Raw genomic sequence first — 26,281 nt, forward strand, 5'->3', positions numbered from 1 at the left:
GCTGCGTTGCAATCGATAAGCCCGCATCAAGAAAGAAAAAAAATGCCCAACGAGGACAAAATGTCGCCCCCCTCAGTAGACGACAACGACAGTCTCTCTCCCACCAACTCCCGGGGAGATGACGACGAGAACAGCCAACACCCCCGCAAACGCCAGCGTGTGCGTCTCAGCTGTCTAGAGTGCCGCCGAAGAAAGCTCTCTTGTGACCGTGGCTATCCGTGCCAGCGGTGCTTGAAGAGCGGTACTCCTGACCGCTGCACCTACGAGACCAAATCTGGTGTCGTTCTGAACGCCAGCTCAGGAGTCCCCCCCGCGTTTGCCCAGCTGGACTCTCGGAGGAACGGTGAACTGGCCATGGGCGGCACCAAGGAAACCGACATGTCCCTGGTCCGGGAGGCGGCCAAGGACCACGACCGCATCCGCCGTCTTGAGCTGGAAGTCGCTCAGCTCAAGACTCAACTCACCCGACAGGCCATGTCCAGCTTCGATGGCAGCACAGTTGCCGGCACGAACTCACCGCACACTCAGAAGGATGAGTCTACCGACACGCCTGCCAATGATCCATGCGCCAACACTCACCAAATGGAGAAGTGCTGGCATCAGTACAGCGACGGTGGCGCCAATTCAGAGCTCCGCTTTTTCAGAGGCAAGGAATTCAGGACGAGGTATTTCGGTCCTCACAACGCCACGATGGCGTTCATCGAGGTAGGTCTATCGAGCTGCTCCGGGAGCCTCAATGATTTCATGGAGGACATTTATCTGACTTCATTCCAGTTGACTGGCCTGTGTCCCTTCATGAAGGAGACAGCAGATGAATGGCTGAAGCCAGTGAAGGCTCATGACCGCAAGGATCGTAAGAAGCGCAAGGAGGACCGCGACAAGTTTTACGCTCAGCCTGACCCACGGCTGGAGGCTCTTCTGCCGCCCAAGGAGCAAGTCGATGCCCTGGTTGAGGTCTACATTGACCAGTTCGAGCAAATGCACCGCATCATTCACATCCCCACCTTCAGGAGGGAGTACTCGGAATTCTGGGAGAACCCTGCCGAGTCCCGCTATGCCGCCTTCACCGCCCTTGTCTTGGCCATCATTGCGGTTGCAAACTGCATCCACACTCACGAGTCTATGAGGTTCACGGGTATGATCTCCAATGCCCAGACCACCGCCGAGAAGTACATCAAAGCCGTCGAGGAATGGCAGGACAAGCAGAGCGTGAAGCACCGAAAGCTCATCCACTACCAAATCGCATGCCTCTTGTATCTTGGCAAGCGCGTCAACACGGTCAAGAAGAAGCGCTTCTGGACGAATTCGGGAGCTCTTATCCAGGATGGAATTTCAGTTGGCCTCCACCGTGAGCCCAGCCATATGTCCGGCAAGATCTCAGTCTACAACCAGGAAATGAGGAGGAGGATATGGGCGACGGTGCAGGAATTCGACATGCAGGCCTCCTTTGACCACGGTCTGCCAACGCTTGTTAGCCAACTGCACTACGACGTGCAGCCCCCGAGGAATTTGGATGACGAGGACTTTGACGAGGACACCACTCAGCTTCCCCCCTCGAAGCACGGAAAGGAGTACACTTTCTCCTCGTACCAGAATCTTGCTCGTCAGAGTCTGCCCCTGCGCATGGAGTTGAGCAGGCTATTGTGTGGTCCACCTGGGGAAATCGACTACGATCAAGTCATTAGGTATACCAACGACATTACCCACGAGATCGACTCCTTGCCATCTTGGGAGCACAACAACAACAACACCCACGGCGGCAAGCGTCCGCTCCTCGCCTACACCCTCCTCCACGTCCAGCTCCGCCAGTACATTATTCCTCTCCACCAACCCTTCCTCAAGCTGCGAAAGTCAAACGCAAAGTACCAGTACTCCGAAATCATCTACTACAACGCCGCCCGAGACATCGTGCTCCTGCACGACAAGCTCTACGAGCAGGGCATCCGCTGCCTAAACTTCCTTCGCGAAGACACCCTCACCACCGCCGTCAACCTCTGCAGTGTCACGATGCTGCAGCCCCGCGGCTCAACCAACATGATCATGATCAACTCCCAGCACACGGTGAAGCTGCTCGAGAAATGTCTTTTGATGAAGGAAGACAGGCTGCTGCGGACCGGCAACAACGAGCCATGGGGATACTCCATTATGTGCTCATCCCTTGGCCTGCTCGAGGCCCATCTGGGCACGAAGACGACGGAGCAAGCCAAGGCGTCGTCCGCGGAACGCTTTGTCAACTTGCACTACAAGCTCCTGGCGAACCAGGAGCCGCCGGTATCGAGCCAGCAATCGGAGCTCTCCAAGATCCCCGGCCTGGAGGTCCCCGAAAGACCAAAGGTGAGCATCTTCCGCAATCAGTTCTGCACAAACGAACACTTACTGACTGAACCGCTCAAGTCCGTCACGCCCTTCTCCTTCCAGGGGTACCCGTCGTCTCACAACACGGTCGACGGACTGCTGCCTCAACCGCTACCTTGGATGTCATCGTCCATGGATCCGCAGGTGAGTCTTCACGGAGACTTCTCCCCAGCACTCGTTGCTGACAGTGTGTTGGCGGCAAAGACGCAGCAGCAGTCGTTCAATCCCGACTTTAGTCTTGAAGCTCTGGGATTGAATTTGAACGAGTTGTGGGGAGAGTCGTGGGACTTTAGCTAAGATTTGGCGCACAGTTTGATTTTTCTGATTTAATGGCCGTTTACCTGGAAAGCCAGGAAGGGATAGCCCACCAAGGGCTTGATTTCGGAGGGCGATGATCTGTTACGGATCGTGTTTACGATGTTCGGAAAGCTTGATACCCATCTCAATTCCTCTACGGGATCTAGATATGTAATAACACCATGTCGATGACTCGCAGCATTCTTTTGCACCTGCTCTTTGGGTGTTGGTCTGTTCGTTCGGAACTTTTTTGCCCAGGCACAAGCAGTTAACTTGTCGTCTTCATTTCCTCTACACGATAAAGACCTGGGCCAGCATCCACCAACGCAATTTCCCATCACCTGGTCCTGAGTCTTTTGGCCCATCCACACTGTTGGGACCCATTGAAAGAGCTCATCTGGAACCCCGGATCCGGATGCTGCCGACGACTGACTCGGGCAGATTGAAATATTGGACAAGAGGACGCCGGGGCCACGCCAGCCAACCTCTCCCCTACAGGCGACAGCCTTGACACGAACATTTTGTCTTCGGCCGAGTGACCTGAAGGCCACCCGATTGCCATGTGGACTCCAAAGCTTGTCCACAATAGCCCAAAGGAGCTTCAATAAAGACGTTTGCAGACCCCACCCCAAATACGACTCTTTCGCATATACGTAGCTGCGATATATATCTCTCGCCACATGGGGCCCCGACAAAAACGGTCCCCAAGAGCATAGCGAGCGCGCGAAACTGTTGTAAAACTAAAACGGACCCCCTTCGCTCAGCCCACGCTGCGACGCCAGAGAGGCAAACAACCCAGTTCCGTCACGACCGTCGGCCATGTTCCTCAGCGGCTGCGGTCGCGCCTGATTCGCGGGCGCATAACCTCGCCGCCAGCTGAAGCGGGATGCGTCAAGCGATCTTTCATGCTCGCCTCCCGACCGCTGTCGATGACGCAGATCAATTCAGCCATCACCCTTGCGTCGTTCCCGCGCGAGCTCGGGGAGAATGCGCAATTCGGTGAAGAAACAGACAAAAGACCGCATTTTTTTTGTTCCCAAGCTGCAACTTGCAAGCATGCGACATCCCCACACAACTCAAATCGCACCATGTCCGACGACGCATATCCGTCAGACCGCTTGGAGACCAGACAACGAGACCACGAGGAGATGCTCGGGCGGGGAACGACAGAAGTTGGATATCGAGGTTACATGGCTCCCTCACTGGCACCGGACCAAGATGCCAGATGCAGGCACATTGACAGGGATCAGCTCGGTACCTAAATGCATCTAGCAGCGAATGCTCCCCTGCCAGACGGTGACCCTTGGGCCCGACCACCCTCCTGTTTCTCCTCAATGGCCCCCAATCGCCGTGCTAAAGGCGGCAGCTGCGCAAGCTCCCTCTAGGCTGCTCACTAGAATCCCACGATATCGTCTCGGCATCCCGCCAGGGGCTTGCTCAGGCCCATATTCGACAGCGGGAAACGCTTCATTAGCACCATCGGCAAACGGCACTTGCAAACATGACCTGGCCCAATCGCGACACTTCGCCGTGCCACGGGCGGGGTCGAGAGGGCACCAATGTGACCGATTCTCAGACCCTTTTCCTCTGGGCGAGAGGAGGATGTGATGGCCTTCGGAGATGATTATTACCTAGCCTGGTGGGAAATATTGATCTGTGGTTCGTCGAGAGGGGCGTGATGGGACCCCAGCAGCGCTCTTCGAGTGTCTCGTGGATGATTTGCATGTCCTGAGAGGACGAGACAAGAAACGAAATGTGACTATAAGATATGCAAGACGACGTTGATCGGACGCAGGAACAGGCCCTTCTTGAACAACATCCAAGTTCGCTTGCCTGCTTTGCCTCACCGAGTCATTATTGCCCCCTCCCACACGTCACTCCCGTCAGCTGCAGTGGTGACAGTTTCAGAAGATCAGATAGACATATTTAGAGACGATCCCCCAGTTCGTCTCAGAGATCTTCTTATCTAATACCGCACATCCGGCAGCACCAACCCGATCCCTTCTTCACCTCAAGCTTGACTTTCGACAAGTCATCCCCAAAAGTCACAATGGCCCCTTCCGTCCTCCGCCTCGCCTCGTGGCTTGCTGCCGCCGCCAGCTTCGTCTCCGCGGCCCCCATCCAGGCCCGTGCTGTCATCGACCACGATGCCGTCGTGGGCTTCTCTGAGACCGTCCCCTCAGGCACCGTCGGTGCTCTGTACCTCAAGTACAAGCCCTACCTCAAGGTCGTGAACGGCTGCGTTCCCTTCCCTGCCGTTGACGCCGCCGGCAACACTGGGTATGCTCTCTCACTCTCATTTCACATCTCCCTCAGAACACTAACACTTCCCAGCGGCGGCCTCGCTACCTCCGGCTCTTCCAACGGGGGCTGCTCCTCCTCCACCGGCCAGGTGTACGCCCGCGGCGGCTCCTACAACGGCGCCTACGCCATCATGTACTCCTACTACATGCCCAAGGACTCCCCCTCGTCCGGCCTCGGCCACCGCCACGACTGGGAGAACACCGTCGTCTGGCTCTCCGCCGCCTCCGACTCGGCCACCGTCCTCGGCGTCGCCGTCTCCGCCCACGGCGAGTACGACACCAAGACCTCCGGCATCAGCTGGACCGACACCACGCACCCGCGCGTCGGCTACCAGAGCATCTGGCCCGTCAACCACCAGATGATCTTCACCAGCGACCAGGGCGGCCAGCAGCCCCTCATCGCCTGGGAGTCGCTCACCGACGCCGCCCGCATCGCGCTCGAGAACACCGACTTTGGCAGCGCCAACGTGCCCATGAAGGAGGCCAACTTCAACAACAACCTCGGCAAGGCTGCTTTGTAAGCCTGCCTGCCTCGCTTGGTTGTAAGGTGAATGATGGGATGATATTCTACTATTTTAATCGGGAGGCACGCGGCTACTTGGTCCGGCCTCAGGGACGACTTTCATGCACATAACTTCTTAGTATGGAGCGAGGACTGGGTTTCCTCTGACGACGGCTCCTTAATACATAACCATATTGATATCCTGAACTCGAGGCTTTATGAATTGCGATGTGTTGTGATGCGACAGGAGTGATCTGCGAACCCGAGCATACGAAGGGCACTAACACGCGGATCGTCCAGGAACAGCGCAAATCAAGGCAATCACAATCTAATCCAGTCAGACTTCCCCGAACCGTCAATCCGGCCGAGAGAGCCCGCAAACTCAATTCTCAATCGTTTGCTCTTCCAATATAAATGAGAAGAAGCTAAGACTTATTTTTTGCGGGCAGTCCCGCTAACCAGCAAAGCATAAATGACGCCCACACCACTTCAGCGCAACAGGGTGGCCGTTGCTGTTCAGCTTCTGGCAGTGCCGTTTATGCGGTTCTCCAACACACACCAAAATTCCAACCCCTCACTCGTGTCACTTGTCGCCTGCCGAACATGGCAACATACCTCCGATGCAAGCTTATTTGGAAAAGTTGGAAGATCATGGAAAAACTTATCCCATGTGATTTCAACAGCCCGATCTAAGCGCTTGAATTAGAGTGCAAATTGACCGCCGATCACTTCTCGCCACGGCACGAACTGGTACTTTACAAGAGCCTCGGGCTTGGTCCGTGGGAAGGGAACCTTTGAGGCGGGATGGGCCGTACACGAGTCACGGCACCGCGCGCATGCGCACACACGAGTCTAAAGAGAGACCGAAGATTCAATCAAAACAACACACATCCAACCGGATACGTCGGCTTCTTCAGGTAAAACAGTTTGATAAGATTCACCGGAAACTCGCATTCTGCACGTTTAAACCGGCGAGCGGGGGGCGGTCCCGTCAGAGACGAACTGGTGGTCGCCGTTGAGCTCAAGATTCGCCCACGTGCTGGATAAGGTTGCCGCTCCCTCCAAAGTGTAAGTGGGTCACTGACCCCGCATTTAGCGCGCCTGAAGGCTCTTATGCGCCATTTTCGCCAGCTTCTCCATCAACAAGAGGCCCTATGGCGCAACGGTAGCGCGTTCGACTCCAGATCCGGTCCTGCGACCGTTTCTGAGCTGATATCGAAAGGTTATCCGTTCAAATCGGGTTGGGGTCATTTCTTTTGCCTTTTGGAGCATCTGGAGATGTTTCTTGTTGATGTTTTGATGTTGCTTGATCATGTTGAGCCGTTTGTGTGAAGATTGGGCGAGTTTTGTGATTGCGGGAGAAGGCAGAAGCGAGGCAACTTGTGTGGTATAGTTTTGGAAAGCGCTCACATGCACTCCTATTCTGACAAAATCTGACAGAGCCCGTGCGTTGCTGCGTTGAGATAAGGGTGAATTTGGTCTTGGTGTGGGAGCGATCTGTCAATTTTCACTCAAATCTCACCTTGCTGTCTCACCGACGGGTAGTGCACAGATCATCGGTACAGTCGGCCCCACACCCACCGAAGACCGGCTCCGGGCCCGAAAGGCCTTCTTCCGTCGATTCCAGTGGGCTTCAATTCGGTTCACTCCCATTTGCACGCTTTTCACGACTCAGGAATTTGATGATTCTTGTTTTCCAGATACTGTCAACACCCAAACAGATGTTATGCTATATCAACGCCTTATAACAACGCCTATTAAATGCCTACGTCGTAAGACCACGTCGCGTTCTTCAAATCCGTCTCCAACAATGCTACAACTTTTTCGTATATCTCTTGCCGAAAGTCCTCATCATTCAAGTCGAGCTTCGGCCGCGCGAATTCTCCCCCGATGCATCGCTGCACGGCGCTCTTGTAATTGAGGCTATCCATCTGCCTCTCCTGCAGCAGCCTCTGCGCCGTCATGGAATCGTACATTAACCTGGGAGCCCCAGGTGGAGGTGTCTCGTACTGGATTCGAAGCGACTCAATTGTGCGTCCCAGGTTCAGCTCCAGCAGCAAGATCCCGAGCGCGAGCAGAGGAGGACAGCGACTGCTTGGTGCCGAGTTGTTCCCTTTCTGTTTGTCTTCTAGCCTTTCGTGGAGTCCTTTCATCACGAAAGCATGCTCGTATTGAAGCTCCTCCCCTCTCTTCAAGAACAAAATATCGCGGCTTGTCAGGATATCTGGAAGCCATGGCGTTTGGTGTAGTTGAAGAAAGCTGGAGGCTATCATGGCTGCCAGATGCAGCTTCGCCGACACCGGCATGTGTGGGAACTTCAGCGGGCTTTCCAGGACCTCTCTCAGTGGAATTATGGACCACTGATCGCGGTCTGAGCCAAATGTTGGGTAGACGCCGAATTCCCGGCACATCTGACCACGGCGATCTCTGATCAGCCCATAGCAATCGAAAGCGAGCTGCTTCTGACTCCGACGAATGCGTTCGCAGAGGTTGATATGATCATGTAACCCCGAATTTGAAGAGCTGATGCTCAAAGACGAAAAGGACTGCTGTACTACCATTGTCGAAGTCTGTCCAACGCAAGTTGCAGTGGCAGTGGCAGTTGCTGAGTGAGACATGGTGAAGCTGACGCTCTTGCTCTTCCCTATACTAGACATCTTTGTCTTCGAAGGCCTCACGACGGCTGTTGAAGTCTGTGCTGTTCCCCTTGGAAGAGCCTGGACGCGGATCTCCTCCCACCCCANGCTGTTGAAGTCTGTGCTGTTCCCCTTGGAAGAGCCTGGACGCGGATCTCCTCCCACCCCACCCATTCATACTGGTCCTTCTCGCCGTTTGCTTCCTTTTCAGTCTTGTCGTAAGTCAAAGCCAATCGAAAAGCGAGTTTCTGTATGACATCCTCATCTTCATCCTTCTGCGCAAGCTCGACTGAACGTGAGGCCAGACCAAGATGGACCTCGTGTGCACAGCTGCACTGGAAGCTCGACCGTAGTGCACGATATACGCTGCCCGATATCTCCCGGACAATTCTCATGAGTCGCCCTTGAGATCTCAATTTTCTCTCTGGTTCCATCTTGATGTTGCGGTCAATCAGTGACTCCAGACTTGTGATTCCATCCTTGATCGTCGTCATCTGTTCTGCATGGTCCGATCTCTTCAGAACGAACGAAGCACGCTTGAACTCTCTTATGACAAAAGTGGCTTCTTGCCATTTTATCTATGAATGAGTTAGAAATCCGAGTCTGCAACTGAGAAATGACTAACCTTGCCATCCGGTTGAAGGTCGAGTTTTTTCATCATTTCCTTAGTTGCTTCTTCCATATCTTTGACAATGTCCTCAAAAATGCTGAAGGACCTCCAAAGCCTAGCCTTGATCTTGGCTTGGATTACGTCTTCGTGCCAAGCTGGACCAAACGGATCCTCGACCATGGATTCGATCTGGCATGGCGAAACCAGCCCAACAAGAAGCTTTTCGCAAACATCCTGAAATCTAACCCGCTCGGTTTCTAGACTCAGGATCAGGATGCGGAGCTCTCGGTTGTAGTTGCGCCAAGTCCGTATCGTTGAGATGCCCTGCTTGTAGTGCTCAAGTGCCGAGATGACCAAGGGAATGGTTCCCAAGACGACGCCTGCCACCTCGAAGCCGGACATCGCGGGCGCGTCAAATTTGAACGTCCTGAGGTAATTCAGACGACGTTAGTCTCGCTACGGCGGAGTAGTGACCCCTCAGCTGAAAAGTTGGTTCAACAGTAAGCGGCAGCCTGATCCAGTCCCCTGCATGCTGACGGCTCTTGATTCGTTCATCCTGCGGGGGTTAACAATGTTCGCAAGCAACCCCCACTAACGTGATACATAATTTCACTCAGTGTTGCCGCCAATAGTTCTCTCTGTTCATATTGCTTTAATTCAATAATTTGGACCTCTTTATTTCAGAGACTAGCCCGGGGCATTAAATACTGTTGTTGACTTGTAGCTTCGGCTCGGCCAGTCGACCGAGGGCACTTAGGTCGGTTCCAGAATCATTTGACGATTTAAATAGCAGGCCATGTCTAAAATCACCCGAAGATGAACGAAGGTATCAAGGACGTGGTCTTTGAGGTGCTTGCTGGCTTCAATCGCCTTTCAAAAAGTATTCAAGAGTCCGATGACACCTCGCTTCGAGCATCACTCCCTCCGAAGATCGACGATGAGCTGGCTCGATTCAAAGTCTGGGCCGGAAATAGCGGCGCGCACCGAAATGGTCGAGCTTCTCTCGAGCACCGCCTTTGCGAAGCGTCTCATGTTCGACAACAGGTCCTAAGGCTCCTGAACGGCCTCAAGGATTCTCTCGAAGACGCGGCAGACATCATGAACGGAAAAGCCACTCCGTGGGAGGAGATGGAAGACGACGAAGAGCCCCTAGATGATCTTGAGATGGAGACAGAAATGGAACAAATTACGCTGGATATTACAGAGCTAGTCGACTGCCTCCTCCGTCTCAGTGTCTCTATCCAGAACCCGGCACCTCATGATCGCTTCATGTCTTCCACTTTTACAGACGCATCCGCGTATGAGGACTTCGATATTCAACATGTTCAAGCCAAGTTCCAAGACATTGACGAGAGCCTTGCACAGCGTCTGGGCAAAGCCATGTCTCGAAGGCGCCAGTACTTCAAGTATAGGGAGGCCCATCATCAGAAGCTTTCACACGGTTTAGACCGCCACGGGGACACAGATAAAACGGAGCCAACACTTCCCGCTCCAAGCACCCTTGCTTCATCCATACCTCTACAGATGAAGCAAGAGGCTCTCGCCGACTTTTCAGGAGACGATACTCAATCAGAGGGAAGAGCCTCAGCGACGTCTTTCGCCACGTCTGTCTCAGGCCCAAAGACACTGAAAGTTCCACCAATGCCTAAAGACGCCCTCAAAGGACCGTTCATGTGTCCCTTTTGCTATCTCATTATTTCTGTGCAAGATACTAGGGCCTGGAAGTAAGCCAACTCGTACGTTTATCTCTTGGACTACCCCGGCTCACTCACGAAACGCAGGAAACACGTGTTTCGCGATCTTCGACCTTACAACTGTCTGGCCCTGCATTGCACGGCACCAGATCGAGAGTTCTCAGGACGGAACGAGTGGATGCAACATATGTTGCAAGATCATTTAAGAGTGTATCGCTGTCCATACGGTTGTCCAGTCAACTTTCCCTCTGCAGCGGAGTCTAAAGACCATCTGCTGAGAGTCCACAATGGAGCAGTTCCTGAAAGCAAAGTCGATGGCATCGTGGAGTTGAGCTCTCACCCCCTCGCACAAGATGCTCATACGAATTGCCCATTCTGTCCGGCAAAGTTGAAGACGCTGAAGGAATATCGGCGACATGTCGGAAATCACCAACAAGACCTCGCTCTATTTGTCTTGCCCCACGCCGATTGTGATAACGATGATACTCAAGAGAGTCTCTCACGAAGCGAATCTGGTACAGGCTTGAGCGTTCGCGTTCTAGAGCGAGAAACACTCAACAAGACGTCGCTACAAGACGGTTTTGAGCACCCTGGATCTGGCTCCGGCCATATTGTTGGCGGACTCGATAATCCCATCGCAGAGCTTGGTTCTGTAAAAGCAAAGGCCAGCGATCGATTTTTCGACTTAGACGACCTTTCCAAATGCGTACAAGAAGAGGGTGGGTATGCGACAGTGACGAAGAACAACCTTTGGAATGACGTTTGTGCATCCCTCGGTGTAGACAGTGATGAAGAGACTACAGTCAAACGCACTTACGCAACGTATCTACTGGAGTATCAATATGACTTGGCAAAAGCCAAACTTCCACATGGCAAGATTCCGGAGCGATTCGATTCTGGCAAGAACGTAGAAGCACTGGTCTCTACTTCCGAGAAAAACACAGCAATACACAGGACTTCCTCGGACGTCGAGTCTTCTCACTCTATTGAGTTCTCGGGCGACATTCCCGCCGAGAATGATCAGGCATTCGCCTCTGTGGGACGCGTTACAGACATCGACACCAGCCGACAGAAAGCAAACATCGTCCGCGAGTTAGCGGTAGAGAATGGGAGAGAAGCAGAGGAAGATGAAACTATCGAGACCGGTTTCTTGGACGAAATTTACGACGCCAATATGTCGTGGGAGAGCTCTCACGACGCCCACGCCATCGACAATTCTGAGTCGAAGCAGATCGAGCCGGCCGTTCGAAACTCCCTCGACCACTCAGCGGGTGGAATCATGAGTCCTTCGTCCCTTTTCGACAGTAAGTCGACCGCCTTTGGCACAGATGTCTTGGACTACTTTGTGTCATCGGAACGGCTATCACAGGAACACGGTCAAGCTTTGGAGGGGAACCGTCCAAGTTCGGCCATGGGGATCATCACAACATCTCAATCTTTGTCTGCCTCTGCGTCGTACGACGAGCCGTCCTCGGAAGACTTTGAAGAGAAGAGTGATTCTCCCACCAACTATGAGAAACAATTCAACTCTGTAATACCGAGCTTGCAGAGACAACAGTCCTTTGACAGTGATAAAGGGAACCGGCTAGCTCAAAGAACGTTGAGAAGGGCGAGCGACGACTCGTTTGGTATCGTAATTAGCACTTCGAGGGGACTTACAGAAGACCGTTTGAAGTCTCTCAGCATTGATGCTGACCCGGGTAATAAGCGTCGAGCATCCTCTCCGCCAGATGCAGATAATGTCCCTGACTCCGCGTCCCTCAAGTCGGAGCCCGTAACGAGCGAAATTAGAGCTGGAAGCTCTCAAGTCTCATTAGCAGAGGCATTGGGTGAAGGAATAGAGGCAGACAACAAACGCACAAAAGCAAAGGTGCTCTACGATTTCACTGGAATTACACCGAACGAACTCACGGTGGAACGCAACGATCTTGTGGACATCCTGCATCAGGGTGACAAAGGTAGGATCTCATTTCATCGTTGAAATTGGTGGAAATTAACTTATTTAGGTTGGTCATTGGGGATGAACGAGAAGCAGCCGGGGCCTGCCTGGATACCTACTGCTTACGTCGAAGAGCAGACGACTGCTACAAATGAACAATCTTCTGATGAAAGCAATCACGCAGAAGAGATTCCAGAAGCCCAAGAGAAGCCAGAAAGACAGAGTCGTCCAGATATTTCCGCAGCTGAAGTCGACGAAGCTGTTTTAGAGGAGAAAATCCCGCAGCCGCCAAACTTTCAGCACACAATGACGAGACCCCCCACCTACAGAACACCATCCACTGCTGATGATGCAAAGGGTTCCAGGCCTCGAGCGCCCGTCAAGTCAGCGCATGGGCCCATATGGAGAGACGCATTGAAAAGGTTCAGCGAGGACGTTTCGCGACGAGGCCGAGGCAGAGAGCCTTTGCCAGCACAATATTCACCACAAACTTCCCTTTTTGAGGCTCCGAACGTCGACTCTCCAGCCCAGTTGAAATCGCACCTTGCAGCTGGGTTTCAGAGGCCACAACATTTCCGAGATTTTTATGATGCAGGCTCTGTTGAGCCCTTAACTGGCGAAACCCTCAAAAGGTCTCAGAGATACCATACCAGCTTCTCCAGCGATGGTGGCCGTTCCGAGAGAGATTACCGACAGAGCGCCTCGACACGGGCAACGCGACGTAGTGCTTTCGAAGACGAGAATATCACCATCAAAGTGACTGGTAGTGCAGTCCTCAAAATTGGCAGCGCCGAAATCCAGTGCCAGGATGACGGTGAAATCAATATTAATCAAGATAGCAGCCCTGGTCGTAGCGGAAGCATTATCGCTGAACCAAGCCGTTCTGATCGTGGTGAAAGTCCACCGATCCGAAGGGTAGCACGGCCGTTGCCTGTCCGGGACCGCGGAGATTCACGGGATGGTCGTAACCAGGACGGTGAAGATGAATACGTGCCTCGGGGCAGGCCACCCTTCTTTTAGTCAGAAATAAGTACAAATACCGGGGCCCCAATATCAATGATTCAAATGAAGCCTGTCATGTGAACGAACGGATTGCGGTTCAGCTTCTCGAAGAGGCAAATATTTAGAACATACCAGTGTGCAGAACCGCTCAAGAGAAAATTGACTGCCAAATATCACCGAGAAATCACTCAAACTTATAGGGCCTCGACCCAACGGAAGCCGATTTCCTCCCAAATTTAAGAGAATGGCTAAATTAGGACGCAGATATTTGAACGAAAGGCAAGATAACTTGAAACTAACAAGATAGGTTGAAGCATAGCATTACAATATCGGCCATTGAGGGCTTTCCTAGCGACGAATTTACGGCACCCACAAACGCAGTGGACGAGAATATAGAGGATGCGTCTGAGAAGATGCGCAACTTATAAAAGAAAGTTTCAGAGGAGGGAATTACACGGGGAGAGGCTCAAGTCTGTTGCTCAATATTCAGAGAATGAACCAACCGCTGATCACTGCCCAACAACGAAGATGTTCTCGAGTTTCCTGATACAGAGATCTCGGCCACTGCATACCCACATGATGATCAAGCTCTACAGCGGCCTTCAGCTTCAAGAATCTTGGATGATCTGCTTGTACGGAGACGCCCACGAGAACTACCAAGAAGCAGTGTGGGATTCTGGCGCGCCAGCTGGTGGAGAGTGGCAGCCCCTGGTAAGAGATGGTCAGGGATCCCCTTTATCAAACAACTCCAATATTTGAGTCGAATAAGGTTTCCAGCATCCTACACATCAATCTCACATTCGCTACGATCCATCGTCATGGACGAATTAGCCAGAAAGTTGGATGGGAAACTGACGTTAGAAGACGTCCCTGAGAGCGATTCCAAGTCTCAGTCAGGTCCTGTAAGGCAACAACCGGACTCTGGGAGACCCTACCACCTTTCGGGTCTCGATGCTGCGCCGGAAGAGGCCATTCCGTAAACCGAGGCGAATTCATCACCTCAAAAACCACAGCAAATGTTCTCTTTCACTTTTGACGGAGGCAGTCTTCGAACGGCCGCCAGCCCGGGGCGATCCACGGGAGACAAGGCGCTCAATCCAAGTGCCCCTGTCTGGACACCTTCACCCTCAACGACGAAAGAGCAGCCCTTGCCTATTCGTTTTCGAGAGGGGCCTTCACGGCAGACGTCCCGCTCTGAGGAAACACTCAAACACGAAAAATGTGTACAGCGTTCTGTTGGGAACGAGGCACATAACGGTGCGGAAACGCAGATGAAGGCCACCTCGAGTGAACCCAGGGCCGTGAACGCCAAGGCCGACCGCCAATCACAAACACTATGCCGGAACGTGGTGATGTACGGCCACTGCCGAAACGAAGGAGTCGGTTGCGGCTTCAAGCATCCTTAAAAGAGATCAGGTGCGAGACCAAAAAGGGCGAGAACCACCACGAAGAGGCTCTGGGATCTTGAATGATTAGCTGCCTTTCGTTGCTCAAGCAAACAATTGGACATCTAGAGGGGGAGACGGCGCATATTCACTTTCAAGACGGATAAATCGGGTAGACCAATATATACTTTTTCATTATACCTCCTCCCACACATCCACGAAAAAGCTACAGGGAACGACTGCTACCAAGATGCCACCCGACGCCACCCCAGTAGCTTTGCCATGCAAAACAGGTGATGATAAAATAAAAAGATGAAAGACACCAGTATAAAAAAAAAAGTGAAGTTTTTGTGGCTTGAAGAAAGACTCAACAGCAACTACATCAAAAAAGGGGTATGTCATTACGGGGGGAGGAGTGTATTACATCGAGGTGGCAAGTGCGTGCGCTATGTGACCAAGATATTGCTGAAAGCGTCCGAGATCTCACTCGGGGTCGGGGCTTGGAACTTTTCTTGCGTGTATCCAGCGGCGAGGCGCTCCTGCATCAACTTCAGCAGAGCTGCGGGGACGCTCTCGTCGGTGGCTCGGATGGTGAGACGGATCATCTACACTTTATTAGTAACAGCGGTGAGAGGGAATGCAGAGGGGGACAAACCTGAGTTCCGTAGTTCGGCTCCAGGCGCATCAGGCAACCAAACTTGCCAGACTCAGAGGTGTGCAATACACTAGCGCCGACGAAGTTCTTCGCGTTGGGGTCAACGCCATCCAGGATGCGCCATCTGAAGCCTTCGACCGTCTGCCTGATGAAGAACTCATTGATCGATCTGTCACCTTTACCGGGCGACAAGCCAAAGATGCCCTGAGCCTCACGGGGCGCACCGCCAATCTGCTTCCAGCGCTTGAAGAAGTCTTCGGCGGTAAGATCGGCGGGATCCATAAACTTGTGGGCAGAGAGGGGCAGTTTGAGGGTGACAGCCTGCAGGGCACCGGCGAGGTAGCTGATACGTATCGTAGGGCTCTTGTCGAATACTTTCTTGCACTCAAACATGATGACCTGCTGAGATTGTCCAGCCTGATAGATTGTGCTTTCCGGCAGGTTCTTCACGTCCCACGTAAGTTTGCCCTTTTCCGCTTCGTCGAGGTCCAGTGTTGTCGTGAAAGAGCTTAGGGCTGTGGGGATCTTGTTCTTGAAGTAAAGAATGAGACAAGCCATCTGGCCTCTGTACTCGGACCGCACTCCAATCTGGATCTGACCATCCTCGTATAAGACGCCCTCACCCTTGAGGAGCAGCTTGTTGTATCCGACCTCCCAATTGGGAGACAAGTGAGCTGCACTTGCCAGGTTAGGGGTCTTCGTCTTCGGCTCTGCAGGACCGATGTTCAACATGTCGATGCCGGCCAAGTCGGTGGCACCGTTGCCATGTCCATTCGTGCCGTTGGCGCCGTTTGCTGGGGGGTTGCCGTTGGTGCTGAAGGTCCGCTTAAGACCACCGTCTTTGGCCATCTTGAGCTCTGCTACGTCCGCATTGGCATCCTTGCCGCCCACAACCCAAGTTCTCTTATCACTGGTGTTGGCATGCTTCTGATGCACTCTAGCAAGCAGTGCAGACTGTCTCTCGGGGAATGGCGGCATCTCGTCGCATACGGTCCGGAGCAGGTCGTCGGTCGGCATCGTCGCTAGTGTCAAATACTCGCACGCTCTTTGCTGGAGCTCAGAGTCGAGAGTGTGGCTGAACACCTGGAAGGCCTTCAGGAGTTGGGGCTTGATTTCGGGGAAGAGGTTGACATATTTGACGTAGCAAGATAGGATCATGGCCCGTGTACTTGACGAGCAAGCGGCAACCTTGCTTTGGAGAGCCATGAATTGCTCAATTGGGCTGCACTTGGGCTGGTCTGCGATGAGATGACCAAACTCTCCCAAGATGTATGCCCCAATCTTGACCAGCGTCTCGTGGCAGTGATCGGATTTAACGTAATGCAGGGAGTGCTGGGCCGCGTAAACTTGCAACTCCTCGTTATTCGTCACAATTTGGATGACACGCTGCCACACCTCATCGCTTACGTGATCGCCAGCCATGGCGATCAGACGAAGTGAGATGTCCACGTACCACTGAACATCGGTGGCGTATCGCTCGGTCAGAATGGCAATCTTGAGCACCATTTCCTCGCGGATCGCGAAGTCGGCGTTCTGAAGGTAGTGCAGCAGCTCGCCGACAATGACCTGGGCGTTTGACGAGTCGCACATGCTGTAAAGGAGGTCGAGACCTTTCCTCCGCACACTGATATCCCTGTCCTTGAGAGACCCGATGATGACATCTTGGTGCTGCTTGATGGGCTCCAGGGTGTCGATGCGGGCCGCCAGATGCGTCATCGCCTCCAATCCCAAGTAGCGAACGTTCGTCTCTCTTGAGGTCAGGAAGCGGCCGAGGCGAGATGAGATTTGCTTAAGCAGCGCATTCTCATTGTCCAGGTGAATAATCAAGTTGATGGCCTCGAATAGAACGGCGTTTTGGGCGTTGTTCTGCTGCACGTTCTTGGTCTGCTCCAGTGCGAGGTTCAGGATCTTCTGCAGCGACTCACGGATCATGTCCCGGACGTGTGTGTCGTCTGCTACAGTCAGCACGTCTCACACCTGACTCGAAACCAAGCGACTCACCTGAGGGAGGGAAGTACTGCAGCAAACGCAGAAGCTTAACCTGGATCCACGGGCACGGGACCTTGTAGTAGAGGTAATCGGGCGTGTACTCCCCGTCAATCAGTATCCTCTTCAACCTCGCAGCAGCCTTCGCATATGCGCCCTTGTACTGGTTGAGGTTGTCCTGGGCAAGTGTCATGACGAGTGATGTGACTGACAACGCCACACCAATGTCCACGTCGTCCATCAGAGAGATGATGCGCTCGGCCCATTGCGGCTGGACGATGTCGGGGTTCTTGCGGTACAGTCGGAGGAGGGTCAGCGAGGCCTTCTTCTTGACGAATGCCTTAGATGTCCTGCGTCTCGTTAGCTAGAGCTCTCAATCGTAGTACGGCTGCACATACGGCGAGATCAAAAGCCTGTGAACCTCTCCACTCAGAGCCTCTCCCATTTCCCTGCCACCAACGTTGGCAATCGCGTGGAGAGCCAGGCAGTTGAACAACTCGTTGTGATCCAGCAAGTCCTTTCGTATACTGTTGACGACCAGGTGCAGCAGCTCGTGCTTCTCGTGCAGGAAGAGGGTCATGGCCAGGTAACCAATCTGCTTCTCCGAGTACTTGTTCGCCGAGATGAGGTTGACCGCCTCGAGGTGGCCGAAATCGACGTTCCATCCGAGAATGTAAATGTAGAGGAGCTTCGCAATCCGTCAGCGCAAACGCCTTGCCAAACACCGGAGGACCGTCCGTACCTTGCACACGTATTTCTTCTTGTGGTATCCGCTGAGGTTTCCATCTGCTCTGTCGTTAGTGCCACTATACCACGCCGCCCGTACGCAATCGGTTCTCACCCTTGAACTTTTGACTTCAAGCCAGCTCTGTCAGCAAACCATTACGAGACCGCCATCTCCGGACGCGGGGCACACTCACCGAATGTTGGCCAGCTCCTTGTTGATACGCTTTTCTTCCAATTCCCTCGCTCTTGCGTTTCTCAAATCGGCAATGAACTGCACCAGGCCTCGCATGTTGGAGTTGTTGCTCGTCGAGCGGCCGAGAAAGCCGCTGCCTCCGGACGACATGGCTGCGGTTGGTGTCGGGTTCGTCGGGGAGTTCCAATCCTATCTGCTCTCTCTCTCCTCGCGTCTTGCCGATGGGTCGGGAAGTTCGTCAGCCGGACTGGCGTCGTCGGTGTCGCCACGTCGCGGGCTTGAGCGCGGTCTGAACTCGGTGCTCGGAGGGCGGGGATGATGTTCCTCTCTCTTCGTTTCGATGAGGGAACGATTCGTTTACTGCTATGCTCTTCGACGAGCGTGGGGGCGATCACTCCATGCGCGCGAGGAGGTTGTCGAGGTTCTGATCGGGCACCCAGCAGCTTTCGCGTGGCGGCGTGGGCGGCTTTTTGGGTGGGAAACTGATCGGTCGGTTGGACGGTGGACTCGGGCAAATCGAACTCGAAACCGGCCGGCAAGTGCCGCTTAACAATGCGTTTCCCCGTTGGCGTGTGGGAATGTGAGAACTGAACGCGGTGTCTATTTCTTTTTTCCCTCTTCTTGTCGACTCGACCGCAGCGTTGGTGAGCTTCTGACGATTGGTTCAAGAAGCCAGGCAGTTATGTCGACTCCCGACGTTGCACTGAGAAAGTGAAATTCCAAAAGAGCGAAAAAGCAGCAGCAAGACCAGGGAAAGGGGTTCGAGGGGGGGCGTGTGGGTGAGAAGAGGGACCCGCGGCGGGAAACGACACTTTAGAGCAAGACAGTGGAGGCCCCGGAAGGCTTGGGACAGAGGACCAGTGGAATACTTAGTGTTCCGTCTACTTTCGGGCTGTGTGGAGATGGGCAGCGTCCAGTCCGGGACAACAACAGCAACTGTATCTGTAGGTAGGCACGTCTATCTGGTCCGCCTGTCAAAAGAACTCACGGGCACTAAGCCGCTGCAAGGTCAACGTCAGAGCTGCCGCCAGCCTTCAGGTGCCGTATATGTGCCTTCCACGCCGTAGAGCACCCTGTGTGAGATGCAGGTAGTTTGCTTGTTGCTTGAAGACTGGGCGCGTCAGGGGTTGCAAGGTACTTCCCCCGAGCGCCGGGCAGTGTAGGGCGCGTGCTCTCTAAAACGGTAACCTGTCCACCCCGGCGATGGTGCTGCTTTCCGAGGCCAAACCAATTTCGCAGCACGAGGACGGGACGGGCGGCCTGTGCAGCAGCCCTGGCCTGGGCGGAACGTGGAGGGGAGCTGCCGTCGTCGCCCTCGTTGTTGTAGGGGACTGCTCGGCGTGTGCCACTGCAAACAGTCAGCCTATCACACACCCCGTCATTGTAGTGACACAAGTGCAGGCAGCTCATGCCAGGTACGTACCCTCAACACGCTAAACGACGTTACTCTGCCGTCCTGCATCATCGAAGTCCCAAAATTCCCATTGGAAAGCTACGGCGGCGGCAAGCTTCCCCTCGTACTGATCTAAAAGAAGAAAAACCTTCTTTTTTTGCCAATTCCTCGCTCCCACAGACCTTCTCTGCCTTCTCCGCAGCTGAGGTACTGACACGTCAACACACTCACATCCTCCATGTCCGCCAGAAATGCATTGCGCCGCCCAATGAACCACACATTCAAACGCCTGTGCCTCGCGGCCCCGAACCCCCGGCTTCCTACCGGCGCCGTCTCCGGGCTCCTCCGGGGAGGCCCTGCCGCTGTCTCTCGCCGGTCAGCCTTCACAGCCGCCGGCGCTCCGACGTTCCAGGTCTTCAACCGCCGCACAAAATGGCTGCAGAAGGAGCGCGCTGCCTCAAATCCCGAGGCCAGCAGACAGGCTGACTACCTCAAAGACGAAGTCGCCTCACGTCTATGCGAGAGGCTACTCGTAAAGCTACCTTCCATATGGCTCCAATGGACACACACTAACACCAATGTCACTACCAGGACATCAAACGCTCCTTCCCCCGTGTCCTCGACCTCGGCGCAAACTCCTGCAACATAGCCCGCGCCCTCACCCGCGAGAACCCGGACCCGGACCCCACGAAACCAATCTCCCCGCCCCTCGCCACCCGCATCGAGGAGCTCGTCGCCGCCGAGTCCTCCCACTCCCTCCTCCACCGCGACGCCGACCTCCCCTTCAACGCCGACATCAACATCTCCCGCCAGGTCCTCGTCGACGAGGAGCACGTCCCCTTCGAGCCCGCCTCCTTCGACCTCGTCCTCAGCTCCCTCAGCCTCCACTGGATCAACGACCTCCCCGGCGTCCTCACCCAGATCAACAACGTCCTCAAGCCCGACTCCCCCTTCATCGGCGCCATGCTCGGCGGCGACAGCCTCTTCGAGCTGCGCACCTCCCTCCAGCTCGCAGAGCAGGAGCGCCGCGGCGGCATATCCCCCCACGTCTCGCCCCTGGCAGATGTCCGCGACGTCGGCGGCCTCATGCAGCGCGCCGGGTTCAAGATGCTCACCGTCGATGTCGACGACATCATCGTCGACTACCCAGACACCTTTGCCCTGATGCAGGACCTGCAGGCCATGGGTGAGGGTAACGCCATCCTCGGCCGCGAGATGGGCGCCATCAGGAGGGATGTGCTGTTGGCGAACGAGGGCATCTACAGGGAGCTGCACGGCAACGAAGACGGCAGCATCCCCGCTACATTCAGAGTCATCTACATGATCGGGTGGCACGAGGGCGGCGAGCAGCCCAAGCCCCTGCCCAGAGGATCCGGAGAGATCAACCTCAAGGACGTGCTCGAGTCCAGCTAGACACTCCCAGATTCGTTGTAACAAATAATGTAAAAACAAATTCGTAAAAAACGAACAAAATCTATGGCTTTCATTGTCGGCACGCCCAATCTGTCTACCACTTTTGACCAAAGGCCCATGCTCGCTCGTCATGAACGTCATTATCCCCACACAGACACTACCTCAACACCCCCCTTAAACCCGTCTCCAATCCGTCATGACACGACCGATAGATCCCAGCCCAGCAACATCGACAACCTTCTCGTGCCAGCTAAGCAGCACGCTCATCGCGCTGCCTACGTTCTCGTTCGTGCCGCCGGGCCGTCCGCCAATCTGGCTGAACCCGCCGGGCGCGGCCTGCGGCGGCGGCGACCTCAGCCCCGACGAACCACCCGCGGAGCCTGCCATGCCCTTGTAGATGTACTTCATGAGGACGTCGAGCAGCTCGGGGCCGCCGGGGGATCCGTAGATGGACTTGAGCAGGGGCGTCATCTCGGAGGCCTTAATGGACTGGAGGACCTCGGTGATGGTCTGGAGGTGGGCGTCCTGTGATACACGCAACTGTTTAGCAACCTTGACAAACATGCCATGCCAGCGAGATTCGAATAAAGCCTACCTTGGCGGCGTCGGCGCCATTGTACACCGGAAACTCCAAGCATCCCCTCAACGCACCCTCAGCATCACCGCCCCTCAACAGCTGCCTGACCTGCCCAGCCAGCCCGCGAACCTCGGACTCGTCGATCTCGGGCTGGGGCGGGTGCAGCGTGGAGGTATCAAAGTTGTGCGGCGAGTCCTCCTGCAGGGCGTCGATGTTGATGGTGCGCCAGGCGTCGCTGAGCGTAGCAGACGTGTGCTGCTGGATGATGGACATTGTGGCGGCGAGCTCGATGGATTGGAAGCTTCGAAGTGTCCTGGCGGTGGGTAATGTGGCAGGATTAGAGTGATCGTGTCACAAGACTAGCTTTATCGGAAGTCTGCCGTTGTCGTCGCTCTCTCTGTGGAATTGGCGGTCGGCGTGTCGTGGGTTTGACGGGGAATCGTGCCTTGCGTAAGGTCGAGGTGAGGTAAGGTAGCCGCAGCCGATGGTGGGGAGTTGGCTTGGACATGGTGTGGAGGGTGTGGGGTTCGACGAGGCGGTGCGGCTGGTTGACGAAGTTGGTCCGTGCGGTATATGAATCCACGGCCAATATCAAAGCCCGCTGCAGATCAGCTTCCAGTGCATGTGCGCCGCATAAAGACATCCCCGTCGTAGCGAGAGATCACAACCTTGGGCAGCCCATTTAGATCAACTAATTATATTTAATTCCAAAGCAAACATGACAAACATTGCACTTGAACCGCGACATGATAGGAACTACTAATTGCATGCCACTGTCTAGGACCAAAAGTCGCCCACACTCTCGGGCCCCTCATACGTATACACAAGAGGAGGCCGACGATCCCTCCGCTGTCGGCCCTCGAGGATATCATGCCACCGCACGCACGGCGTCTTCCGCTTATGCTTATGCGTCAATCAGGTTCTCCTCGTTCTGCTGCACCTGCTGCCTCTGCTTGCCCTTGTCCTTGGCCTCCTTCGCCGCACGCTGGTAGAACTCGTTGAGGACCTTTCCGGGAATACGGTTGAGCAACTCCTTGGGGTAGAGACGGAGCAAGCTCCACGCGAGGTCGAGAGACTCGAAAATGCTACGCGACTCGTACTGGCCCTGGTTGATGAACTGGCGCTCGAACTTCTCGAGGAACTCGAGGGAGAGCTTGTCCTCGGCAGACAGAGCCTCCTCACCGACGACAGCCTTCATGGCAGCGGCGTCACGACCGATGGCGTACTTGGCGTACAGCTGGTTGGAAACATCACCGTGGTCCTTGCGGGTCATGCCTTCACCGATGGCAGACTTCATGAGACGAGAGAGCGACGGCAGGACGTTGATGGGCGGGTAGATACCACGGTTGTACAGACCTCTGTCGACGAAAATCTGGCCCTCCGTGATGTAGCCCGTCAAATCGGGAATGGGGTGAGTGATATCCTCGTTGGGCATGGTCAAAATAGGGACCTGGGTGATGGATCCGTTGCGACCAGCCACACGACCGGCTCGCTCGTAAATGGTGGACAAATCAGTGTACATGTAACCGGGGTAACCACGGCGACCCGGGACTTCTTCACGTGCGGCAGAAACCTCACGCAGAGCGTCGCAGTAGGCCGACAGATCGGTCAGAATAACGAGGACGTGCTTCTCGAGCTGGTAGGCGTAGTATTCGGCGGTAGTAAGGGCCAGACGGGGAGTAATAATACGCTCGATACTGCGGGCTGTCAGTCAAATGTCTTCCAGAGCATCTCGAGTTGGCTCACGTAGGATCGTTGGCAAGGTTGAGGAAAAGAGTGACACGCTCCAAGGAACCGTTCTCCTCGAAATCGCGGGTGAAGAATCTGGCAGTCTCCAAGTTGACACCCATGGCGCCGAAAACGATGGAGAAGTTCTCCTCGTGGCCGTCGTGAACACCCTTGTTGGTGACACCCTTCTGCTGGACGAGACCAGCCTGTCGGCAAATCTGGGCGGCGATTTCGTTGTGCGGCAGACCAGACGAAGAGAAGATGGGAATCTTTTGGCCACGAGCGATGGAGTTCATGGTGTCGATAGCAGAGATACCGGTCGAAATCATTTCTTCGGGGTATTCCTAGCTGTCGTTAGCATTCCGAAAGCGACCGTGGCTTGGGGTTGCAACATACACGAGAGAAGGGGTTGATGGGACTGCCGTTGATGTCGAGGTAGTCCTCGGCGAGGACCTTGGGGCCCTTGTCGATAGCTCGTCCGGAACCATCGAAGATACGGCCAAGCATGTCCTCCGACACACCGAGCTTCAAGCTCTCGCCCGTGAACTCGACTTTCGTCTGTCGTCTATTTAGCGCACGTCACCCAGCGTAGAGATGGCGATGATCTCATACCTTCTTAACATCGATGCCTGACGTTCCCTCAAAGACCTATTTCCATCGTCAATCGGTGTTATTCGAACGATCGATTCGCTTCGCATACCTGAACAACGGCTCGGTCACCTATGGATATTGTCAGCACACGGGTCGAGTTGGATGCGGGTTGGATGGGTAAATACCTCGAGCCTCGAGGACCTGGCCCTGTCTGTTGGTTCCATCGGGAAGGGTCAGGGAGACAATCTCGTTGTATCTGGGGAATTTGACCTGCGTTCAAGTCAGCGCCCGTATTCGACAGTATTCTTCCGCGAAGTCGCAGCCTGGGGGGCGACACGCACATTCTCGAGAATGACGAGGGGTCCGTTGACACCGCCGACGGTGTTGTACCGAATTCTCGGCACAATCGAGTAGGAGGGCTCGCGCGGGTCACTCATTGCGTCGACAGTCAATGAGACAGCGCCCGATTGTAAGAAATGTGCGGATGGAGGGGACGAGAGGGTCGATAGGAAGGGCGTGGTCGGGCGGATGGTTGAGCGACGGTTGGTGATGCACCGGTAAGGTAGCTGAAGGAGGTTGGCAGGCGAGTGTCGTCTACAGCGATGCACTGGACTGGAGCTTGCTTCGTCTCGGTGGAGCCTGTTCGGCAAGCTGGTCACAGTGGCGCCGATAAGATCCCTGGTGCAGGCCAGCGCGCGGGCCTGGAGCTCCCAGTGTCAGCATGAACTTTGGGCGCTGAGGTGCATTGTGGCAGTGACATCACATGACTGGCACCTGGCTCCCCCCGCCTGCTGCCCGTTCCAATGGGTGTCTGCAAACGGATGAAGCAAGCGTCAATGGATGCATTCCAGCGCAAGTAGGAAACATGGCCAGGCATGTACTGCTTTGAACTAGGTAATCGAATTGGAATCGCTTGACTACAAATTAAGCGGCCGACGCCTCACGGGCTCTGGCTCCCAACACTGCCTTTCCAACGGTGCTGTCGTTGGACTTGCTCAGCTCCCCCGTGATCCACGCGCCAATATCAGACATGGCGTCCAGATCGATGCCAGTCTCCATTCCCAGACTCTCGATGAAGTAAATCATGTTCTCCGTAGCCACGTTGCCAGTCGCACCAGGGCTGTAAGGGCACCCGCCAAGTCCACCAACACTGCTGTCAAAGGTGCGAATGCCATGCTCCAGGGATATAGCGGTGTTGACCAGCGCCTGGCCGTACGTATCGTGAAAGTGCATCGCAATATCCTCGTTCCTGATACCCGCCGACCGCATGCAGCTCAGGAGCTCCTTCGTCCGCGGCGCGGTTCCCATACCGGTAGTGTCGCCCAGTGAGATCTCGTCGGCACCAGACTCGAGCAGGTCCGTCGCAATCTCGGCAACCTTGTGAGGGTCCACATCGTAGCCCTCGAACGGGCAGCCGAGGACGACCGAGACGTAGGCGCGGACGCGGAGGCCGGCAGCCTTTGCGTCGCGGATCACCTCACGGAAGCGGTCCAGCGACGTCGCAATGTCGCAGTTCAAGTTCTTCTTGGAGAACGACTCGGTAGCAGCCGCAAAGACCGCGACCTCGACCGCCGGTGTCGACGCATCGGCCGAGGGCTGGAGCTGCGAAGCGAAGGCGCCGGGATACTTGGCCAGCAGCGCCTGGGCGTTCTGCAGGCCTTTGATATTCGGTGCGAGGAAGGAGTACGATATTTGAGAGGGCGAAGAGATCTTTTTTGTGAGAATGTGCTCGAGGATATCGTTCGAATTGGCCATCTGCAGGCATCCGGCGTTAGCAAGGAAGCTCTAGCTGTGAGTACGATCAGGCCATGTCAAGAGCTCACCTGGGGAACCCATTTGGGTGCGACAAAAGAGCCACCCTCAATCGTCGACAGTCCGGTCCTCGCGAGCTTCTCGATCAGCTCGATTTTAGTGGCGAGAGGAATTGTCTTCTTCTCGTTCTGCAGGCCATCGCGTGGGCCGACCTCGACGAGCTTGACATAGTTGTCGCGGGGAGGCTGCTGGATCGGACCGGTAGCGGTCGCAAATGTTCGCACAGGGCGGAGCTGCGTCCTCCTGCACGCCCGACAGACTGCTGGACGGATGGAAAACATTTTGGGAGTTGAATTGTCGTCAAGAGCCAACGAGGGGTCGATCGGCAACAAGTCACAAAGCGACTCCAAGAGCTGGGGCCCAGGAGCTTGGCCGCATATCGTCGGCTTCCATCAGACTTCGATGGACCTCGGTATGATCCAGGTGGCACCGCCTGGCACCACTCGCTGCGAATCAACTGCATCCCTGCGCCATCCCGGACCGA

General features: G+C 54.9%; 7 protein-coding genes across 7 annotated transcripts; 3 read left to right on the top strand and 4 right to left on the bottom strand.

Moving 5' to 3' along the window:
- Nucleotides 1-42: 42 nt before the first annotated feature.
- Nucleotides 43-5,476, top strand: GCG54_00003257 (Transcription factor yanR; the record flags this gene model as incomplete). Its single annotated transcript, XM_045403332.1, has 5 exons — nt 43-705; nt 775-2,334; nt 2,395-2,636; nt 4,597-4,932; nt 4,987-5,476. The coding sequence occupies 5 exons, from the start codon at nt 43-45 to the stop codon at nt 5,474-5,476; spliced, it is 3,291 nt and encodes a 1,096-aa protein (XP_045261613.1).
- A 1,738-nt stretch (nt 5,477-7,214) lies between these two features.
- On the bottom strand, nt 7,215-9,105 carry GCG54_00003258 (uncharacterized protein; the record flags this gene model as incomplete). The annotated part of the gene is made up of 3 exons (XM_045403333.1): nt 7,215-8,106; nt 8,274-8,671; nt 8,719-9,105. The coding sequence occupies 3 exons, from the start codon at nt 9,103-9,105 to the stop codon at nt 7,215-7,217; spliced, it is 1,677 nt and encodes a 558-aa protein (XP_045261614.1).
- Nucleotides 9,106-9,519: 414 nt separating this feature from the next.
- GCG54_00003259 (uncharacterized protein) lies at nt 9,520-13,766 on the top strand (the record flags this gene model as incomplete). Its single annotated transcript, XM_045403334.1, has 4 exons — nt 9,520-10,427; nt 10,485-12,355; nt 12,404-13,251; nt 13,653-13,766. The coding sequence occupies 4 exons, from the start codon at nt 9,520-9,522 to the stop codon at nt 13,764-13,766; spliced, it is 3,741 nt and encodes a 1,246-aa protein (XP_045261615.1).
- A 1,403-nt stretch (nt 13,767-15,169) lies between these two features.
- On the bottom strand, nt 15,170-18,433 carry GCG54_00003260 (AP-2 complex subunit alpha-2; the record flags this gene model as incomplete). Its single annotated transcript, XM_045403335.1, has 7 exons — nt 15,170-15,328; nt 15,379-17,330; nt 17,380-17,714; nt 17,763-18,052; nt 18,107-18,150; nt 18,206-18,219; nt 18,285-18,433. 7 exons carry the CDS (start codon nt 18,431-18,433, stop codon nt 15,170-15,172), a joined length of 2,943 nt encoding a protein of 980 aa, XP_045261616.1.
- A 1,511-nt stretch (nt 18,434-19,944) lies between these two features.
- GCG54_00003261 (Arginine-hydroxylase NDUFAF5) lies at nt 19,945-21,089 on the top strand (the record flags this gene model as incomplete). Its single annotated transcript, XM_045403336.1, has 2 exons — nt 19,945-20,208; nt 20,268-21,089. The coding sequence occupies 2 exons, from the start codon at nt 19,945-19,947 to the stop codon at nt 21,087-21,089; spliced, it is 1,086 nt and encodes a 361-aa protein (XP_045261617.1).
- Nucleotides 21,090-21,263: 174 nt separating this feature from the next.
- GCG54_00003262 (Actin-related protein 2/3 complex subunit 5) lies at nt 21,264-21,939 on the bottom strand (the record flags this gene model as incomplete). Its single annotated transcript, XM_045403337.1, has 2 exons — nt 21,264-21,614; nt 21,685-21,939. 2 exons carry the CDS (start codon nt 21,937-21,939, stop codon nt 21,264-21,266), a joined length of 606 nt encoding a protein of 201 aa, XP_045261618.1.
- Nucleotides 21,940-22,570: 631 nt separating this feature from the next.
- Nucleotides 22,571-26,078, bottom strand: GCG54_00003263 (V-type proton ATPase subunit B; the record flags this gene model as incomplete). The annotated part of the gene is made up of 9 exons (XM_045403338.1): nt 22,571-23,363; nt 23,413-23,738; nt 23,791-23,952; nt 24,007-24,042; nt 24,095-24,114; nt 24,171-24,255; nt 24,327-24,686; nt 24,949-25,740; nt 25,809-26,078. 9 exons carry the CDS (start codon nt 26,076-26,078, stop codon nt 22,571-22,573), a joined length of 2,844 nt encoding a protein of 947 aa, XP_045261619.1.
- Nucleotides 26,079-26,281: the final 203 nt, after the last annotated feature.

The sequence above is a fragment of the Colletotrichum gloeosporioides genome, assembly GCF_011800055.1.
Source record: "Colletotrichum gloeosporioides strain Lc1 chromosome Unknown consensus_63, whole genome shotgun sequence".
Taxonomy (NCBI): Eukaryota; Fungi; Ascomycota; class Sordariomycetes; order Glomerellales; family Glomerellaceae; genus Colletotrichum; species Colletotrichum gloeosporioides.